General features: G+C 41.4%; 1 protein-coding gene across 1 annotated transcript in view; it reads left to right on the top strand.

The window, feature by feature from the left end:
* Positions 1-1518: 1518 nt before the first annotated feature.
* The window catches only part of TOX (thymocyte selection associated high mobility group box), a gene marked incomplete at its 3' end in the record, with an annotated part of 218950 nt that continues 200278 nt past the window's right edge, over positions 1519-20190 (top strand). The window contains exon 1 of the mRNA XM_082499039.1: positions 1519-1715. Coding sequence (XP_082355165.1) covers positions 1614-1715 — 102 coding nt within the window. The 5' untranslated portion in view covers positions 1519-1613. The remainder of the gene's footprint in view (positions 1716-20190) is intronic.

Here is a 20190-nt window from a genome sequence, read left to right as displayed (position 1 = left end):
CAACTTTCCATTGTCAGCACCCTGGTCTGCAGCTAATTGTGCTCCTCTTTGTTTTCCCTACCCCATTCCCTTTCCCCTTCCTTCCTCCCCTCTCAGTTTGCCCATCTCCTCAAGTTTCTCTCCTCCATCCTGCTGTGAGGAAGGCTGTGCCTGGTGTCAGGGCTGCCCACAGCATGCCCAGGCCCAAGCACTTTCATGGGTGGTTCTTTTTACTTTTCACTGGTTTCCTGGTTTCTGAGGCCTGCATGTGGGTCAGGGTTTATTCCTGCCACCACACACTCTGGGCGATGGCTTCCACTCAGCTGGGACAGAAGACGGAGGGCTCTCCTGACCCGCCGGGCCCTACTTGCCAGCTCCACCCTGGCCAACCTCACAGATCTTCCAGGGGAGTACAGGGCCTTTGCAAAATGGCTGTGGAGATGGGCCGGGAGCCGGTGGGGACGGGGGAGGGGCTGCTCTCACAGAGGCACCTCAAGGGACCTGCCCGCGGCTGCCCTGGCAGCCTGTGGCTGACCCATCACGGGCCGGCCCCCTCGCTCCCCTGCCGCCGCCGCCGCCACCCTGCCCTCAGCTCCCGGTCCGGGCCTAGGCCGCCGCGGCGGCAGGCCGCGGAGGGGTGCCATAGTAACCGGCGGGAGGCCGGGCGGCACCGGGGGGCCGGGCGGGGAAGGCGGGTGGGAGAGGGCGGGGACGGCGGCGGGATGCCGGGCGCGGCAGCGCCCCCTCTCCGCGACTCCCAGCCCCGTCCCCGGCGGCCGCAAATGGCTCTTCCCTCGCCGGCCCCTTTGTGTGAAGCTCACTCGGAGCAGCGACTCCGTCGGCGGAGCGCGCCGCGTCCGCCGCCGCCGCCGCCGCCGCCCGCCGAGCCGTGCCGAGCCGTGGCGAGCCGAGAGAGCCGGGCGGCGCGGGGCGGCCATTCCAGTGCGGGCGGGCTGCCTCGCCGCTCCCCCCGGGGGTGCGCGGGGGCCCCGGCCGCCGCCGCCGCCGCTGCCGCCTCCCTCCCCGGCCCCGCTCCTCACGGTGGAGGGCAAGCAAAACACCCCAACCCAACCAAATAAATAATAACAATAATAATCTTAAAAAAAAAAAAAAAAAAGAAAAGAACGGGAAAGGAACGGAGGGAGCGAGCGAGCGGGAGGGAGGGAGGGAGAAGCGAACCAACTCCGAGACTCCCATAAAGAGAGGCACACACGGAGGTAGCGCCCCGGTGCCGATGCGTGGGGGAAACAATAACTACTCGAAGTTACCTGCCCTGCCGTAGAAGAAGGAGGGTTTGTTGATTCTCTCGCAGACATCTGCAGACCGGTGCTTTTTTGGAAGAGATTTTTTTTTTTTTTTTTTTTTACCCCCCCTCTCCTCTCTCTCCTCTCTCTCTCTTTACAAACCACAAACGGATGTGAGGCAGGGAAGGTGTTTCTTTGACTACTGAAGTCAGGCACCTCTTTTTTATTCTTCTCGGTCTTGTTGTGTGTTTCCCCCCCCCCGCCCCTCACACACACACACACACACACACACTCACACACACCCCTTTTTGCACCAACAGTAACGACCAAAAAAAGAAAAAAAAAAAAAGAGAGAGAGAAGGAAAGGAGTTTGCTTGATGTTTTAGTGAAATGGACGTAAGATTTTATTCACCACCTCCTCAGCCTGCAGCCGCTCCTGATACGCCTTGTTTGGGACCTTCCCCCTGCCTGGACCCCTACTATTGCAACAAGGTGACTTCGTGTTTTGTGTCGTCCGAGGTGTTTATATCTGTGCTGTCGATGTGTGCGGCGGCGGCGGCGGCGCGTTTGCATGAGCGGGCGCTGCGCTCCGGCGATCCGCGCACCAAGTTCAGCGGGCGAGGCGGAGGGCAGCGGCACTTGCCGGGTTTTGGGGGGGGGGGGGGGGTGCTTGGGGTGCGCGGTGCTGGCCGCCGGGCAGAGGTGCCGCCGGGACACACGCCGTCCCCCCTGCAGGCACCCCCAAATTAAAACCCCGGAGTAGTTTTGGGGGCGGGCGGCTGGAACGGGGGGGGTGTGGGTGGGTAGGGGTGGGTGGGGGAGGCATTTTCCATAACATCTTTCCCTTTCGGAGAAGCGGCGTGGGCAAGGATGTTGGTTGCAGAGGGCTTGAGTTCGCAGGGCTCCTGTGAAGGAGAGGGATCGCGCCCGCCACAAACCGGCAGAAACTCTCTGCCCCGCCGCGTACCCTCCAGTTCATGTGTCAAAGCGGTACTCGGCGGTGCCGGGAGACGTGTGTGTGTGTGTGTGTGTGTGTGTGTGTGTGACGTGTGTATATATATACGCCACTCTGTGTGTATATATATATATATACACACATATACACACCTCTCTATATATGCACAGTAAGGGTGACAAGCCGGTTCAGAACATTGCCTCGACTTTGTCCCGGCTGTGCAACCGCCTTACCAATTTCTCAGTAACTTGGTTAAACCGCTGCCAATAGGGTCAGCGCCTGAGGAGAGCGAAGTTTTGAGGTGCCCCGAGACCCGGGGAAGAGGAATTGGAGAGGGGAGGCTCGCACAAGCCCAAATCCTGGGGTCGGTTGCCAGAGTTTGGTGCTGCGATCCCGGAGCACTCTGCATTACTTTTGCTGCCGAGGAAGGGGGGCGGGGGAGCTGGGGTTGCCTGCATTGTTACTTGCCTCCGTGGCCTGAGCCAGCTGGTGCTTTATGCATGAGCTGCACTTTCTCTGCTGTTACGGAATGGGCTTTGCACATGAATAAAACGCTGGCCCGAGGAAATAATCAGGAAGTGCTACCCAGAGCACTTCTCCAGCAGCACCCCCGCCCGGGGGGGGTGGGGGGTGGGGTGGGGAAGAAAAGCTGTGAGCCGGCGTTTCCCGAACGATGCGTTTAAACCTGTGCCGTGCCCCAAGGGCGTTTGTTTCGAACCCTGCCGTGGAAGTCTGTGGCAGGCTGCTGCGAGTGGCTTTTTATTATTTGGGGGGGGCGGGCTGGCCGCTGGTTCGGGGGGGGGGGGGGTGGCGGCTGGTGGGCGCGGGGCGCGGGTCGCAGTGGCCCGGTGGCCCTGCGGAGGGGCAGCCCCCGCCGGGGCCATCCCGGTTCCGCCGCGCTCGGGCTATTGTCACGGCGGTCTCACGTGTCAGAGAGATGTTCAGAGCCGTCTCTTTCATTCCGGGCAGCTGCCTCGATTCCGAGATAAACGGCAAAATCGCGCGTGTCGGTGCGCGGAGCGGGGGAGGCTGCAGCGCCGGGGTGAAGCCCTCTCAGTTTTCAGGGAAGATTTCCCACATGGTCTCATCTACCAATCACAACAGAAAGGACCAAATTCATCCTGGCTGCATTTCACATATACTCCATGGAGTTATAGAATTCAGGGATAAATCTGGCCCTTTGTGGTGGATGCCTAAGGATATTTCAAGAGAGATCCCAGAGGTATGACTGTTAGCGGTGTTTTGAGTAACTGTATTTTGCAGCGTCTGGCAAACCTGCCCGATAGATCGGAAGTTTGTGCCAGGAGTCAACTTTTTTTTCAGCGGGAAGAGTCCAGTTGTGTAGGAGCCTGTATGTGTGCATTAATTTTTTGTAAGTGCTCTGAGTAATCAGGAGGCTACTGCTACCTTTGCTCTGCCGTTATTTTCTCTATTGTCTGTTTTTGTAAATTGTAACCATAAAGTGTTGCCAAGTGAGAGGCTTGGGCTGATATTAACGACATAAGTACCAAAGTGTCTGAAGACCTATTTGGCAATGAAACTGGACAAACGTTATTAAACCTATCAGTGATTTAAAGCTTCAAAAAGAAGGTAATGACTTGAATACACATTTCACTCATCATTCTTGAGATAGTGGACCAGATTTAATTTAAAAGTTAAATGCTTTGGAAAATCAGGAATTACTTTAATATATTAAATCATTTTCCAATTAAGTTCCTTAAATCATTTTTGGTGGGTTGCACTGCAAATCGAATAAATTAATTTAGAAAGTCGTTTTCAGAATTTCTTTACTAGCTGGTTAAAGCTTCTTTTAAGTCATGCCATGTATGAGGGAGCAAACTGTTCTTTTTAAATGCAAATGAGACACTCATTCTGTAGACAAGTTGCAACTCTTCTATTTCACTTTGCCTGAACTGATAATGTGCTTAAAAGTGCACAGTCATAAGACATATGTTTTATGCTTGGAAAAGACTTAGTAGGAATGTTTCACTAGAAGATACTGAGTATAGGACAAATGTCTTTTTCAGATGTCTTCGCCACTGACCATTGATTACATTAAATGGCCAGAGTAGGTTTGCCGGGCCCCTTGGAGGCGTACATTTACTGAACATTTCATTTTTCACCCCCTTCACTCTCTCCCTTCGCCCAGCATGATTAACATTGCTGTGAAAACTTATCTGACTTGTTCTAAACATGTCGTCATGTTACAGTATTGCTCTGTCATTCATTTTCGTGCTGTGTATATTTAGGGAGTTTGAAGGGCAGGAGGCCTGCAGAATTTTTTGTTCAGTAAGTTTGGTTGAATGTTTCCTCCCAATCTCTCCCTGGGAAAGGAGATGATGGTTGGAGTGTGATGGATCCATGTTCTGGGTGGGAATGGTGGTCTTGATTAGGTCTTTACCTGCAAAACTCATTCAGAACTGGATCTTATTTCTTGTAAAGTTAGTTAAAACTTGCTTTGGATGCTTACTAGTGGATTTGGCCCTTGTTTTCATACCTGGGTTTGGGGGGTTGTTTTTTTTTTTTTTCTTTTTGACAAATATAGAAGAATTTGATTCTTTACGTTTTAAATCTGCTTGGGCCACTGGTAATTTAGAGTATATTCCACAAATACTTAGGCTTTTAAGTTTTCTAATTGTTCTGTTAGTGCTAGTTTTTTTCCTGATCAGATGATTGTTCGTAGCGTATGAGTGAGTTCCCAGGCACAGGCACGGGAGGTATTGACAGGGCATTTCTCTGTAGCCAAAGGAAAATGCAATAATGCAGATTCAAACAGCTGCCCCTTATCTTACAATTTTCAGTTGGCAGGCTTTGTTTCAGAAGACTGCTTAGATCTTTATTTTATAAACCTAAAATAGCATTCTAAGCATCTTAGTTTAATATTTCTCTATCTGCTGTGAAAGCTTATTATACTCTGCATATATTGTTATGCAGGCTTTTCCTTCTTTCTCTTGCATTACCCACAGAGAGAGAAAAGTGAAAGAACAATGCAAACAATGTTGGTTATGACAACTGTGTGAGGTATCTCTTATACAAACAGACAGAATGAACGTTATGCTGCGGTATATAGGTCAGCCTTTGAAATAACATAGTGGAGCTCTTACTCTGGACAGACAGATTTAGAGTTGGGGTTGTACTGTCCGCCTCTTGAAACTTGAAACATAATTGCATTTCAGACATTTACAGGCTAATATGCGTAGTCTGTTCAGTTGAAGTTTATTTTAAGAAACATCATGTTCCTTAATTGAGTTTAATGCTACAAAAGAAATAACTTTGATAATCTGAGTGTCTTAGTTTGACAGAAGAATAGGGTCAGGGACTTCAAACTGCTTGAAGAAGTCAGATCATAAGTTTAAATGTTTATGTAGAGAGCAGTAAGTAACATCCTTGTGGCTTTCTGTATTGAAGTGTCACCTCCAAAGACCCTTTCGATCAGTGCTGTAAGAAGGATTGGTATATTTTCATACTTGCAACTTTACAGTGTTTTCAGATATCTGCTCACATAAAGTGCAGTTATATAATTACAGTTTGACACAGCTGATGACAGGGACGCTGACCCCTGCCAACAGTAGGGAGGAAATAATTGTCTTTACTGCTCCCAATGGTTAGCCTTGCAGAATTATACACCTGTGATTTGCTACCTGGTTCAAAAATACAGGAGCCTACAACTCATCTCTCTTGTATTCACTGGTAGTTGTCAGTGCAGTGGAAAAATACAGCCAGACAGCAGAGGTAGAATGATAGACTGTAGTTGTTTTTGAAAAGAGGAACACAGAGGAAAAAAGAGAGAGGGAAGCAGAACCTTTAAAATGAAAACAGCGGCATGATGTTGGGTAGAAGAGGATAAGGAGATATAATACAGTGCTTTGTAAGCAGGTAACAATCCCGCTTGTAATCAGAATTCCACGGACCAAAAGTGCATATATTTATATACAGTGTTTAAAATAATTTATTGTGTAAGCTTAACCCCACCATAGAGACTACTCTAAGTAAAATGTTCCATGGCTGTTTACAAAGTGTACGTTATTTCCAGTGGCTTGCTTCTATCCACTCTCTATCTGAAACTCAGAAACAGAATTGTGGAAGGCTAGCACTGTGAAGGACAGCTCTAAAGCTCAAATGCTGTGTTAGTGTTTTGGCAGAACTGTAGATTACGCTCATCTAATAGATCACCATTTGCTTATTCTGGGCATTTTTTTTTTCCCTTAGACAACTGCCTTGTCCAGTACTGCATTAGAATCATACTTGAAATTTGTTGGTGCCTCTTAAAGAAAAGATTAAATAGTTACATTAGTGTTGTTGATTTTCAAGTGTTGTTTCAGTTAATTTCAAAAAATACCTCATAGGAAGAAGGGAAATGGACTTTTCTTTCCTGGGTTCCTAGACCTTAGAATGTAGTTTGAGAGTTATAGGCAAGCCTCAAGTGTGCCTGCTTAAATTCCAGTGTTTCAGAAAAGAAGTGATCCCAGTTTTAGTGTAATACAAAAAATGATTTATGTATGTGATTTTGAGAAATCTGTCTCAAAGATGTTCTATAAACCAAAGCATTCACAGTCATTCTTTTTTTTTTTTTTTTTTTTTTTTAATTTCTGCCAAACTTCAGTACCTTGGGAGAAATTATGTTTTATTTTCTTACCAGAGTGACATGTTTCATCTCTAGGGCATTACCCTCAACCAGCCTATCATGAGGTCTTCAGAAAAAAAGTGAAAACTGTAAACTATTAAGAATGCTGAATTAGCTAAATACTACAGTGCATGCAGTACCTTTGGTGTTTACATTAAACCAAAGAGCAGCTGGAGCTGCATTTAAGGACTTAAGGAGCTGATACTGTGGAGGACTGGGAGGTCTCAGCTCCTGTTGAATTCGGTGCCTGTTGGCGACAATCACATTTTACCAGAAGAACTGAGCACCCTCCTGTCCTCAGATTCCTATCTTAGCAGGACTTTTTAGTCTTGCTAACACCGTACCGAAGCATTCGAAAATGGACTATGTTTCAAGCATGACTTTATATTAAGCAGAGAAATGTCCTAATCATGGTAGGATTTAGATCAAACTTCTTGACTATTTAAATCCTGTATTGATGGCAGATACAACAAAACTTAGAAGGTGGAAGTAAAAAGCTTCTTTTGACTGCTCTCTCAGCACAGCTGAAGAGTGACCTGAAAGCACCACTTCTTGTGGTGAGAGGGTAGTCCCTGGATCAATGCAGACCTTGGTTTCTGGAACTGACAGCGGTGGCAATTAGTGGCAGCTTTGTTTATCTTTTTGAAGTGGACACATGCTCTGTGGATGTCTAGCATGGGCTGCATACACTAAAATACTTATTTTAAATGTAGCCTAACCAAATTTAAATGTTTTATTGTTGCAGTTGAACTAGATGATCATTGTAGGTCCCTCCCAACTGAAATAATTCTATTCTATTCTATTCTATTCTATTCTATTCTATTCTATTCTATTCTATTCTATTCTATTCTATTCTATTCTGTCCTATCCTATCCTACTGTTTTAGTTACGCAACTAGGTACTGATTTGCTGCCCAAGGAATGATTTCTCATTAAAAACGCCAAGTTATAAACTGCTCCAAAACATGGTTTATAGCAGAAGCGCCAAATGACTGTTAATTATAGCAGTGCTTCCAAAATACTTTCAGACATGGAATTCATATCAACCTGAATGAGATTGGTCATAACGTTTTTCCCTACTGCATTCAGTTGGAAAATGGCAGCATTGCATTATTCTATGGTTAGGCACAGATTACATAGCATTAGCAGCAGCAACAAGCATTGCCCTTCCACAGCAGCAAGTGCACAGAAAATGATCTCATCTCCCCTTCTCCTGGAATATCTGCATTTTATGTTCATTGGTTGTGATCAGTTTCAGGTTAGTCAGTCAGGGCATCAAATAAAATGTTTAGCTCTTGACTTAGATCTTCAAAGTTAAAATTGCTTTTCAGCAGAGATCTTGGTGCAACCGACATTTGTAATGTCTGTGGTTTTCTTTTGCTTCTTCTATTTGCAGTAAGTAGTTTATTTTTAGCATTTGAATTTCATATGGTTCTACTAATATTTATATCTTATCTTTCAATTGCTCATATGCTAACACTGTTCCTGAACTGTTCATTTAATATTTCTCACTGGGCTGCTATTTGATTTGCCATAGACCCTCGTAGTATGGTTACCTCCCAAGAAACACTGCTTTCTAAGTTGCAAAACATACTTGAATTACATGAGCAACTGACAAATCCAGGTTAGTGGAAATGTCAGAATGTTTTAACATTCACATTCTTGACTGTTAATCGCTCTCTACCAATCAGAAGTGGCATGAGTGGCTTTTTTTCAAAGGTACTGCTGGCTAAGCATGGAAATTGAGCTGCTGTGGTAGTACTTTTGTCTCCTGCTATTGTTATTGATGATTATATGGTCTTAAAGGTTGAATGGAAGTTACTGTAGCTGGTATATATTTTTGTTATATTAAGGAAATCTGCAGTGAACTCCACTTACTTATTCTATATGCAAGAAGAAATCAGAACTCTGAAATCAGACAGTGATAACCTGTACTTAAGGAAGTGGGTCAGTAAGGGAAGTATGGAGTCTGCGATGTGAAGGAAAAGATTTATCCAGACAGTTCCTGTCAGTAGAGTGAGAAGATTATGTGTAAATTCCTATTGTGTCAATGCTACTCTGTATGTATATACACATGTATGTTTCTGCTTCATTATATATTGCTCACTTTGAAGAAAGTGAACTTACTCTGAGAATCCATCATTTCTATCCTGTATTATAAGTAGCTGGCTACGAAGTCATATTCTAGTCGCAGCTGCCAAAAGTGCGTAGGTTTGTGTTCCTGAGTAAGAGAATACATTTGTTTCTTATGTGATCATTGTGTTTGCATCAACCCGAATTAATAATAAATAGTAAAAGGAAAAATAGTGGTGAAAAGGGATGATAACCTTTCAAAAAAGTATCATTTATCATTTGGCAGACACAGTTGTGAACATTAGTCATAGAAACCTGCAGATAGTAGAGGCTTAATATCAAAGCTAATGATTTATTTTATGTTAATGACTTTCTGCTAGGGCATAAAAGACTGCTCATAATGGACTCTCAGTGCTGTGTTCAGTTGCGAAGGCTAATGGGATAATCTTACCCAAAATTAAGCTTTTTGAAGTAAATCATGGTGTTATTTTTCAAGTTAACTCTTGAAACTGTATTGGCAAATGGACTTTTTTAAGAACTGCTTGTAATCTTCATAGGAAAATATAAGGCAAGTTTTTTTTCTTCATTAGCAGTTTTCTTAATTGTGTTGAAAATGTCTGTTTATGTTTTTTTACAGTTCTGAAGAATAATATTCATGATGTGGAAGTCATTCCCTTTGGTGGTTTTGTCATAGTGAAATAAGTTTTTGTGAGGCACAGTTGTTTTTGCAGGTTGAACAAAGGAAAAGAAGAATAATTTTTTTAGTGCCCTAGCCAGTAATTTGCTAAATGGTAGTAAAACTCTTAGTTTTGCATTGAGAAGTTTTAAAATTCATGTTTACAATTAGTTATAACCAACATTATATTTCAATAAGAGATAATTTGCCTACTAAAGTTCACATAATGTGCTAATCATGTCTAGTGGTTAATAAAGGCCTCCTATCTCACTCCCCTGATGGCTATAAAAGGCTATTATGTTCATGGCAGCAGTTCAGGTACAGCTGCTGTGTGTTAATAATGCATCATTGTCCCACTAATAAACACGGCAAAGGTCAGCAACCCTGAGCACCTAAAACACCTATTCTCTTTCCAAAATATTTATTAACACCTTAATGGCGTAGCTATTCATTTTGGTTAGGATTATATCAGTTAATGACCCTCGTGGAATCCTGTGTCTTCAGGTTTTGCAGCCTACATGCTGTTGTGGGCTGTTGCACTCATCTTTCCTCCTAAACATTTATTTTTCATTGCAACTATGTGTTGTTTCTTTAATTTAAGATTAGCATTCCATGGTCACTTTATGATTAACGTACTTTGTTACTTAGTTTGGCAATTTTCTTATTTTTCCTGTATTTAGAGGCTGAATTTTCATTAAGTCACTGTATCGAAATTGTAACTATGTGCTAAAAACTATGTAATTGTGTAACACGTATTCACACGTGCCCACATGCACGCACAGAGATGCGTGTATACATGTATGTATGTGTGAGCAGTACTTCTCTAGGTTTCATATGTAATTTTATACTAGTGACTTAAGTTTTCCTTTTTAGCATAGATTGCTGTATTCATAAAGGTTTTTTAAAATGCATTTTCTACAGACAAAGAACATATTCACATGGGATTTCCATTTTGCCAGGGAAACATGCAAATCAATAGGCCAGCACTTATCTGCATTAAAATTAGCTATACTGTAATTTATGGACGCAGTGATATTGTATTTGTCTTGCATAGCCTCAGATATTCTTTAAGGTAGCCTGGCTATGTGTCCTTAGAGAAAAGCAAAAGTGTTAATTGAACAAAATCTCATTTTCTCATCTTGTAGTATTGCCTTTTGTTTTCTGTTACTCATTTTGAAAACCTGATGTGTTTTTTTGTGCTGTGTGATTTACAAACAAATGTTCAGAGGGCAGAAAAATACCACTACAGTTCCATCAAGAGAAATGAAAAAGCTTAACTAGCTGATGGGTTTCTATTTGGCGTAGCACATAGCTTCAATGACACATTTGTCATGCTTTAAATATATAATACATACAATAAAATATGTACAGGCACAGTTGTGATATATGTAGTGTCTGGCTCCATTGCTATTGTTTGTAGTCTCTACGGTTGTCATACGTTGTTCTTTGCACATCATACCCTTACAGCGGAATTTGACACAATTTCTAGCTTTCAGTCCTGCACCATTTTCGTTGCACAATATACATGAGTTTGACAGGGTGTGTTGAGGACAACTCTGGCAAGCAATTGATATTTTGAAGTGGCAAGCGTTTCAGCAGCTGCCTGCTTGTGAAAAAGGAATGATAAGATATACTGTATTGTTAGTTTCAGGCAAAGCATTAAGGTTTAAGCTCTGTAAAAATGTACACATTATTCGCCAGTGGTGAAGCAAGCCTTTTATGTTTTTTAGAGCTTAGCTCTCTGGCTGATGTGAACTAGAATGACATTGGTTTAATGGTCAGTAAATGAATAGGAGTACTTTGAATTTGAACTGCTGCCAATTTTGCACCGACAAAGAGACTGACAAAAGAAAGATTTTATGTGAAAGCAAAGCACAAGCAATGTTTGGGGAGGTGGGGAGAGGGGTAGAGGAGCCCAACAGAAATATTCTCCACGCAGCCTTGTAATGATACTAAAATTGTTAAAACACATCCATTTTACACGGCTCATCGGCTATGAACCTAAGCGGTTTCGTCTAATGTTCTTTAAAACCTGTTGTATACACATAGTCTTTTAGAATATATTCATATGGAATTTACAGTGTGTTTTTCTAAATACCACACTGTGCCCTGAAGGCCTGTTGGCAGAACATCAGAGTTGTCCACTGCTGGAGTTCCCAAGTCTCTCTCTATCTGGTAGTGGGAAATTGTAGTTTAATCAGTTATGGCACTTTCAGTGTGTAACATTCATTAGTAAGGCAATTTGTCATGACTGTTAATAGTCAGGATGCATCTGCTCTCTCTTCAGTTACGGAGCATGATAAGCAAGAGGGCAAATATTTCAATATCTAGGAATATTAGCATGTTTGAAAACTGTAGTTCAAGGTTAGTGCTCAAAACACAAACAGCAGATTAATAATGACCTATTTATTTTTACTGGTTTTACCTTTACAGATTTCATTTTAAAGCACCCTAATGCTCTTATGAGCTGTACGTTATCTAACTGGGTATTAGAAAGTAAATGTTAACACCTTCAGTGTTTATCAAAGACTTTTCATCTACTGCCGTAAATTCAAAGTTCGGATGTTTTCAAAGAGTTGCAAATGCTTATAATCGAGCCACATCATTTTCCAGTGCATCAGTAATAAATTGTTCACAGTATCATTTTTTGGCAATAGCAGGCCTTTTACCATGTTAGTTTTGTGGCCAGGCAGCTTATAATGTTGTAAAAGATATGCGTTGCCTACCAAATAGACAACACGCAATTAGAAAAATGTTCTCTTCTAGCTAAAAACTGGCTTGTAATCATTGTTCATTGTTCTAAATATGAAAGGTTAAATTGTTTCCTACAACCAAGAAAGGTTAGAGGATTTTTTCACATATATCTGATAACCCTCCTGTCTTACATAATATGATAACTTCACACACAATAGCTTTGTGACACATTTTAATTTTTAATGAAAAGCCCCCCAAATTTTAACATGATGATTTCTTTAGAAGCCGAGCCCAATCTTGGTAAAAATCCGTTCTTGCTAGTAACAAAAGCTGTTACTGTTTAAGTTCCTGTTCAGCAGTTAGTTGGTACGCTTCACTGGATGTTGTCAAAAAGGCTTTTCTCTTGATTGACAACCCCGTAGGAATGTGAATGGAGATTTTAATTGCATATCATGTGTGCATATCAGAGTGAGTGGATTCAGTGACTCTGCTTAGCTCCATATCTCTACAGGTCAGCCATGCCAAAACACTACTTTTTTTTTAATAAGCAATTGATATATTTTCCAAAGAGAGAGAAAAGGGGCATGCAAGTGAAGAATGGACTGTAAAGCAAAAGATTCCAATGAATTTTGGAAGAAAAATGTGTGCAATAAGTTTTCAGAATGTTTTAACACAATTAAGAGGTATTTTGATGATGTAAATTCATTTCAAGTCTAAGTTGGCCAAAGACAGCTAGAGTATATTTTTCTTCTGGCATTTGCTAGCAGAAGTGTGTTTATCTTTTTACTTTTTTGTCCAAGAGTACTTTGAACAAAATCAGTCGAAAAAAAGAAGTAAAGTGAGTGGAAAAATTTACTGAGGCAGTCTGCCCTTGCGTCTTGCACCTTTATAGAAGACACGGGGAAATGATGGGGATTTCTTCATATGTGTGGGAGATAGTGGGCTTTCTCACTCATACTGCATTTGATCCACACTCTTTGGGGAACACTGTTACTTTATGGGGAGATTTATCTAGGTAAGGACTGGCAGAGACCTCAGGTTTGAGTCTGATAAAAATCCCGAGCTTTGATACCAACTGTAATGCAACTTAAATATATTTTTTTTTCTTAAGAACAGTAAATGATACATCATTGCAAAATGACACTGATAAATAGACCTCAACATTTTCCATAGCCAAGAACATTGCAGGTGAAAATGACAAGTCCAAAGATTCGTTATTATGAATAGTAATTAGATTTTATTGTCTCAAATTGGATTCCAGGTTTCGTTTTACATAAGAAACCACAACATTCACTGTATTATTTTTAAAGCTCATAAAGCATTGGCAACTGAAAGCACAGCTACGACACAGTTGTGGGGAACTTTTAGCTGAGTTAGTGTTTTGTGCCTGCACAGGGACATTGAAATCTAAAGGGGGGCGACAGTTGCATTTTTTCTGGGAGGACCCCTGGGAAGGAATTGTTACTTAGTCAAAAAGTTCCTTTCCTGGTTTGTCAGTGCACTGGGATGAAAAGCAAATTGACTGCCTGTTGCGCTTTTACCCTTTGTGTAGGGCCAACTCATACTTTCAGGTTGTATTTGTGTAAAGTGTGGGAATGGAGGATGCCAACCACTTGTTGAATCTTAAGGCTACAACAGCAAGGCATATTACCTTGTCTGACAACATGCGGTTTAACATTGGTATGGAGCCTATTAACTCCTGTGTTGGACTAACACATATCTTGCCCAATTATGTCTTGAACATCAGTAAACCCTTAGGAGTGCTTAAAAACTATGAATACCTTAAAAGAAAACCAACAAGACTTTGCTTTATTTCTGATGAAGCAACCCCCTTCTGACTTAATATATGGCATCAATGGATGGTTGGATCTATTAGGAACTGACACTTCCAGGAATTTTCAGGATTATTGAGTAGAAAATATAGAGAAGTGGGAAATGGCAAAGATAGTAATCTGAATGTATGATGCCCTCTGTACAGTGCTCATTCAAGTCCTATCGGCAAATGCATCAATATGGAGCCATAGCTTTCTGGAGACCCAAAGGTGCTTGTGTTTAGATTTGTCTGAGCTCACACCCGTGAAAGTTTCAGACCTTTGGCACTTTCACTTCTGATAAACCTTTTTTTTTTTTTTTTTTGAGAGAGAGAGAATTTCTAAAATTATTCCTGGTTTTGGGAGCTTTCCATCATAGCTACCAGGTGCACAAGGCTCCCAAAGCCAGGAAAAAATTGTAGGCTTTGAAAGTTGAAACCTTTAAGAAATGAAGAATTTTGAAGTGTTTTCTTCATTGTAGAGGAAAGAAAATATTTAGATTTTGCAACATGGTAAAGCTTGTAACTAAGGTTTTGATAAAAATGAGAGCAGACCTTGAAGCTGTAATTTTGGATTAACTCCAGGGCCATTTTTGTAAATCACCATAGTAGCTCTTGTAATAAAGATGAAAAGATTACAACATTGCTGTCACGAGGACTTAATTTGTTCAGTACTTAGTTAGGTTGTGAAGTCAAACACTTTAAGGCTGGGCGTACCAGATTTGAGGATGTCTTGATTTTGCTCTTTAGTATATTATTATTGGCAGGAATTGATGGAGTGAAACAGCGGATGTGGAATAAGTGATCATGCCATTGCAACTTTATCATTAATGCAGTTACAAATGGCACTGATTGAGGCTTTCAGGCAGCCTTAAATCTGGTGTTTTCCACATTTTGGCCTCTTGACTTTGTAACCCAAATAATATTCTTTCAAAAATATCTTTTTTTCATGTGTTACTGGTACATTGGATGGTATCCATGACATTCATTGCTGTTGTTATCAGGAGTGTTTGAGTCTCTTCAACATTGCTGCACAGCTTTTTCTGCTGCAGAATTAAGTCTTGTTAACAGCATGGAGGGCTTTGTCATGGTGAGTGAGGGGAGGACCAAGTCTTGCTGTGGCTAGGAAAATCTTGAGCTCTCTCTTACCAATCCTTTCCTCCTGTGGGTACTTTGACACAGGCTGTCCTGAGGCATGCTTACATTCTAAAGATTTGGGATCCAGCATGAGATTGCTTGTGTTATTTTTTGTCACAATACCCACATTCTGGGCTGAGGAGCTCAAGCGTAAGTTAAGGCTTTAGTAATTTCAACAGTTTACCTTTGAACAAAAGGCACTTTTCTATGTCAATATCTTTTCTTCTGCTGCGTTTGTAAGATGTGCTGCAAATAATGGAGCTGGTTGAGTTTCCTTAAGTTAAAAATACCACTTGACCTCCAAATACAGATATTGTGACTAAAATTACAGTAATATGTAGTATAGTTAAACCTGCAGTTGTGAAATAAGAGAAACCCTATTGTATGTATCTTTGTTATCATTTATAGATACTATGCTTATAGAACTAATTAAAGTAGCATCTGTTAAATGTGTGTTTATAGTAAACTCTCTAAACCTGTATAAATTATTTTAATTCTAGTAAACCTAGAGGATTTAGTACACAAATCCTTATGGTTTGTCTTATATTATTTTTCTTTGGAACTACAAGGGAGTCCATGTATATAATAATGAAAGCTCAGAGAGAAAATATTTTTGAAATGGAAAAAATATATTATTCAGCTGAATACATTGCCCTTTTAAGAGTGCTCTGATTTCAGAGGACTTTCGCAAACAGAACATTACAGTGGAAATATTAAAGCAGCAGTCTCTTAACTCAGCTTTGGTTTTATTCACTCTTTTCAGAAATTCAAAATGTAAATGTTAATATTTACTGCAGAATAAAATAGGTAAAGTTCTGAATGTAGAAGGTTTTGGTTGGAGGAGAAGACTGCAGACTTTCTAGGAACAAGTTAATTACAACAGAGGCAGCCCTTAACCTGCTGCTTCCTACATGGTTACCTGGGTTTCTAGCAATGTTGGAAGCTCTTTGCTTATATTAGAGCTGTAAGCACATTCTGAAGCAATGGGGCACAGTGATGTACCAGACTTGAAGTTGATTTTCTGCCATTCACTCATCAGAATCTTCCCTTATTTTTACTACTGAGCTTGGAATGGATCCGTACAAAGCTGAAAATAACAGTATTGGAATGCATATTTCTCTATTTATTAGGAGTTAAAAACAGAAGAGTATCACAATCATCAAGTCTTGTTATCCTGGGTCAGGATGAAACATGGGGTGAGGGAACACGGGTTTTCCATCCACTCTGGTAGCTGAGTGTTCGATGAAATGTGGGAAAGGAGGGCAGGGGAAGGAGGCACCTGGTCTTTAAGGAACTCATCTAAGGAAAAGAGCTGGGGCTGTGGTCTCTCAGCACTGGTTTGAGCATGTGTTTGCATTTTACCATAACTGAACATTATTCTCCTGTCAACCAGGAGACTCCTTTCTCCCTTTATGTTTCAAGTATTCTCCCCATACAGACACTGAGCTTTGAAAAGACAGATGAATTGCAACTTTACTCAGAGTAACTGTCACCCGGTGATTAGGAATTTGTGCTAGAACAGAAGAAAACATGAAAATATCCTGTAGAAAATAGATTTTCTGACTGGTCTTGGCCAAAACTGCACACCATTTCCACCAGGGTGGACACCTAAGCTATCTCCAAGGAAAAGCTGACCAGCTTTCTAGGTGAGAAGGGACACCACTGGAGGGTCCTGAAGTCCCTGTTCTGTCAGTGGAGAAGGGAAGGAGGGCATGGAGTGTGCCCAGCCAGACTAACTTTCACCTTCAGTTCTTTGGGGTGGTTCAGAAATGTCTAGTTCAAAGACCTAGTGTGACAGCATGCCTGTTTTAAGGAAAACAGCCAAATTCAGATTTACATGACAGCAGAGCTATTAGGATTAGGACTGATCAACTGAAGTAGTACTGGATGATGTTAAAAGATCCCTGAATGTGCGTTTACAGAAGTTTTTATGGTTCATTATGTTGCTCTTTCTGTGCACTTGCATGACTCTAGGCAATGTTTTCTGGCTCATGGAACAAGCTCCCTGAGCTGCAGGGGCTTCTCTGAGAAGTGCTTTCTGTCTTCAGTCCATGAAATGTCACGTTAGCTATTCCATTGCTGTCTTCTTCTGCAACTTTTCTCGCTCATGTTCCATAGAAGTCCTGACATCCTGCAACGGAGGTTGCCTCTTCAGCAGCTGATTTACCATCTCCTGCCAGGGAGCATCTTTTAAGGAGCTGGAGCCCAAAAATATCAGGAAATCCTTTTGTGACCATTACACTGATGAGGTCACATAAGAGAAATGGGGAGAAGTAGTCCCTCCAAAAATAGATTCTGGTGAGACAAAGAGCAGTCTCCAGCAATGGAGGGAGAGGTCCTTCAACACAAACTTAATGGTGGAGGAGGTCTAGAAAAACACTGGGATGCTATGCCATCTCACATCCCAGTCCTCATTCGACCTCTCTCCCTCATCTCTGATAAAATCACTCTTCTCCACATCTCAACTTGTTATCTCTTAACTTGGATGAGAAACTTGTTCTTCCTCAACAGCAGGTCTTAGTTCAGCCCTTATCTGGTGGTTCAATAACTTATGCCTGTAGCTCTTTAAAAAAAAAAAAAAAAAGTCTACAAGTTTGGAGTACAAGGAGCGGACAGCTCAATTATGTGAGTCCTTTTTCCTTTAGAACCACACCGCAGTACTTTGTAAAGAGAATTTTACTATATGGCTTTTGTTTTTTCCTCTTCTTCTCCACCTTTACAAAATGGTATGGTTGATTGCGTAGCTGAGAAGCTGGCAAATGAATTCCACTGCACAAAAATAGTTAAAAAATATTGCCTTAGGATTATTAACCACATCAGTGCTGGAGTAGTGAAAGGACCTGCTTATACCCACAAAAGCGGGGAAGAGAAAGGTCAGAATTAGAGCTGAAATTCTGTACTTAGTTTGAAATTTCTAGTTATGGCAGCATATTTTGTATATAGGATTATTAGTCTTTGGCAAGCCCTACTGTGTCTAAACACTTTTGGGTGGGCTAAGGATGAAGTTTCAATTTAACTCGGAATTTTCTTGCTTTGTGGTTTTAAACTTTAGATTATAATAACATTTCATGAGCATCAGTTTTTATGGTACAGTTCATTTGTAGAAGATGCTATTTTTACACAGTCCTAGTGCTAATAGAAGTCTGTTGCGTTAGATTTTAAAAGGTGAACTTCACTGTGTTTTTCCTGACAAAGAAATGTATCATCTAGGATACAGAACTGTGACAAGCTGTTTGTGAAATAATTCAACAAATCTTGTATTTTCTTACCATTTTCCCATTATCCTAAAAAGGAATGCAGCCATAAGCAAAACTTTACCCTCTCAGTGCTTTAGTATATGGGCTGAAATACACTGCTGAATATCTTACTACATTCTACATATACTACTTGTATAGGACTGCCAATGTCTGTCACCAGTCCTGTCTTAATACAGTCTCCTGTTCTTAGTATCTTGTGTTTAGACTCAGTGCAGCACAAGTACAAAGCTTCTGTCTTTTTAGTTTTGAATTTTTAATATGTTTTAGCATTTGTAATCATTTCGTTGCAGTACTGAATAGAAATGGACTTTATTTTTATGCAGATACCACTGTATTTGGAAAAGGAACCATTATTTCCTCCCTTGAAAAAGTGTGTACAGTACATTGCGTCCTCTGTTCTGTATGTATCTATGTTTCCAAATCAGTTTGTATCACCTCTGTTATAAAACTCCTTTTCTTCCACCACTACTCTGAAATTGCCTTTCATACTCAGTATAACCTATGAATTGGTCCTGCGAGTGAGTCATTCCAAGGTTGTTGTTCTTCCCTTATAACTACATTTAATATAAAATACTGTGCTCTATGTTATGTCCATCTTGCTCAGATGGAAAAGTGTCTGCTGAGATGGAAAAACAGAATGCAATATCAGAATACATTTAAATGTAATAATGTCTCTAGAATTTTTCTTTTTATGGTACAGAAATAACAGCTCTCCTGCCCTTATCACTGCTTTGGCTTTTAGAGCCTTGTGGTACCAGAGTATTTCAATCACAGGCTTGGCCTTGCAGCTCTTATCCTGGGAAAAACGCCACTGGTGTCCAGAGTAGTTTTGCTTTCCTCATGGACCCTGATTCAGCCCCAGGTCAGCTACATAACCCTGTCTTAGGTACCTCTTTTTCTTACTTTCAGATTTACATCAGCTTTATTGTTCTAGATATCCTGCACATTTCTTGTATTAACAAAATGATACACCTGGGGTTAGTTTTCAGGACTATTGAATTTTATACATACTGCCCCTAAAGAAACCTTAACAAGAATGCTACATGCATTTTCTATTAAATGTTGTTTTTCTTATAAGTACATGTGCATTCCAAGGTCCATCAAACACAAAGATTTTAAAGTATTAAAGCCAGTATTAGCCATCGCAGTTACAACGTCGCATTTTATCTGTCCCTCCTGCAGTTGCAAAACTGTGGCTGAGGTTCATTTGAGTTGCGCTTTCCTCAAAAAGTAATCGGTTAGTTTTACTTTTCCCTGTGTAGTGGATCAATCCAAAAGGTGTTTCTTTAGCAAGAGAGAGGCATGTGCAAGCTGTGAATCTGGGTTAAGAGACAAATGCACAAAGCCACTGATACCCTGCCTCTCTACAATACCACCTGCAAGATTCCCTGCAGGTCTTTTTCCCAGTTATCAGGATAAATAGTGCTGGGGGTTGGAAGGGAACTTCAGTGGCTGAGGGAGACTGTCATGCCAGGAAACTTGTTTTTGTTGTAAAAACATTGCATGGCTTTGCATCCTCATGCTCTCACTTGGGGCTTTCAGAAACGTGTGATGCATGGGAAGCTGTGATGCTCGCACCGTGTGATTCAGGCTGCTGCGTACAGGGGACATCTCCATAAATCCTTGAGGACCAGCTGTTACTACTTAAAAAATTTGCAATGTCTCTTTTAAACTGCCGTTTCAAATTCAAAACCCTCGCATAAGTAGATACAGGTAACTAAAGAATTCGTGTATTTTCCTGA

The sequence above is a fragment of the Vanellus vanellus genome (assembly GCF_965231255.1).
Source record: "Vanellus vanellus genome assembly, chromosome: 2".
Classification (NCBI taxonomy): domain Eukaryota; kingdom Metazoa; phylum Chordata; class Aves; order Charadriiformes; family Charadriidae; genus Vanellus; species Vanellus vanellus.
This window is presented reverse-complemented; position numbering and strand designations above follow the sequence as displayed.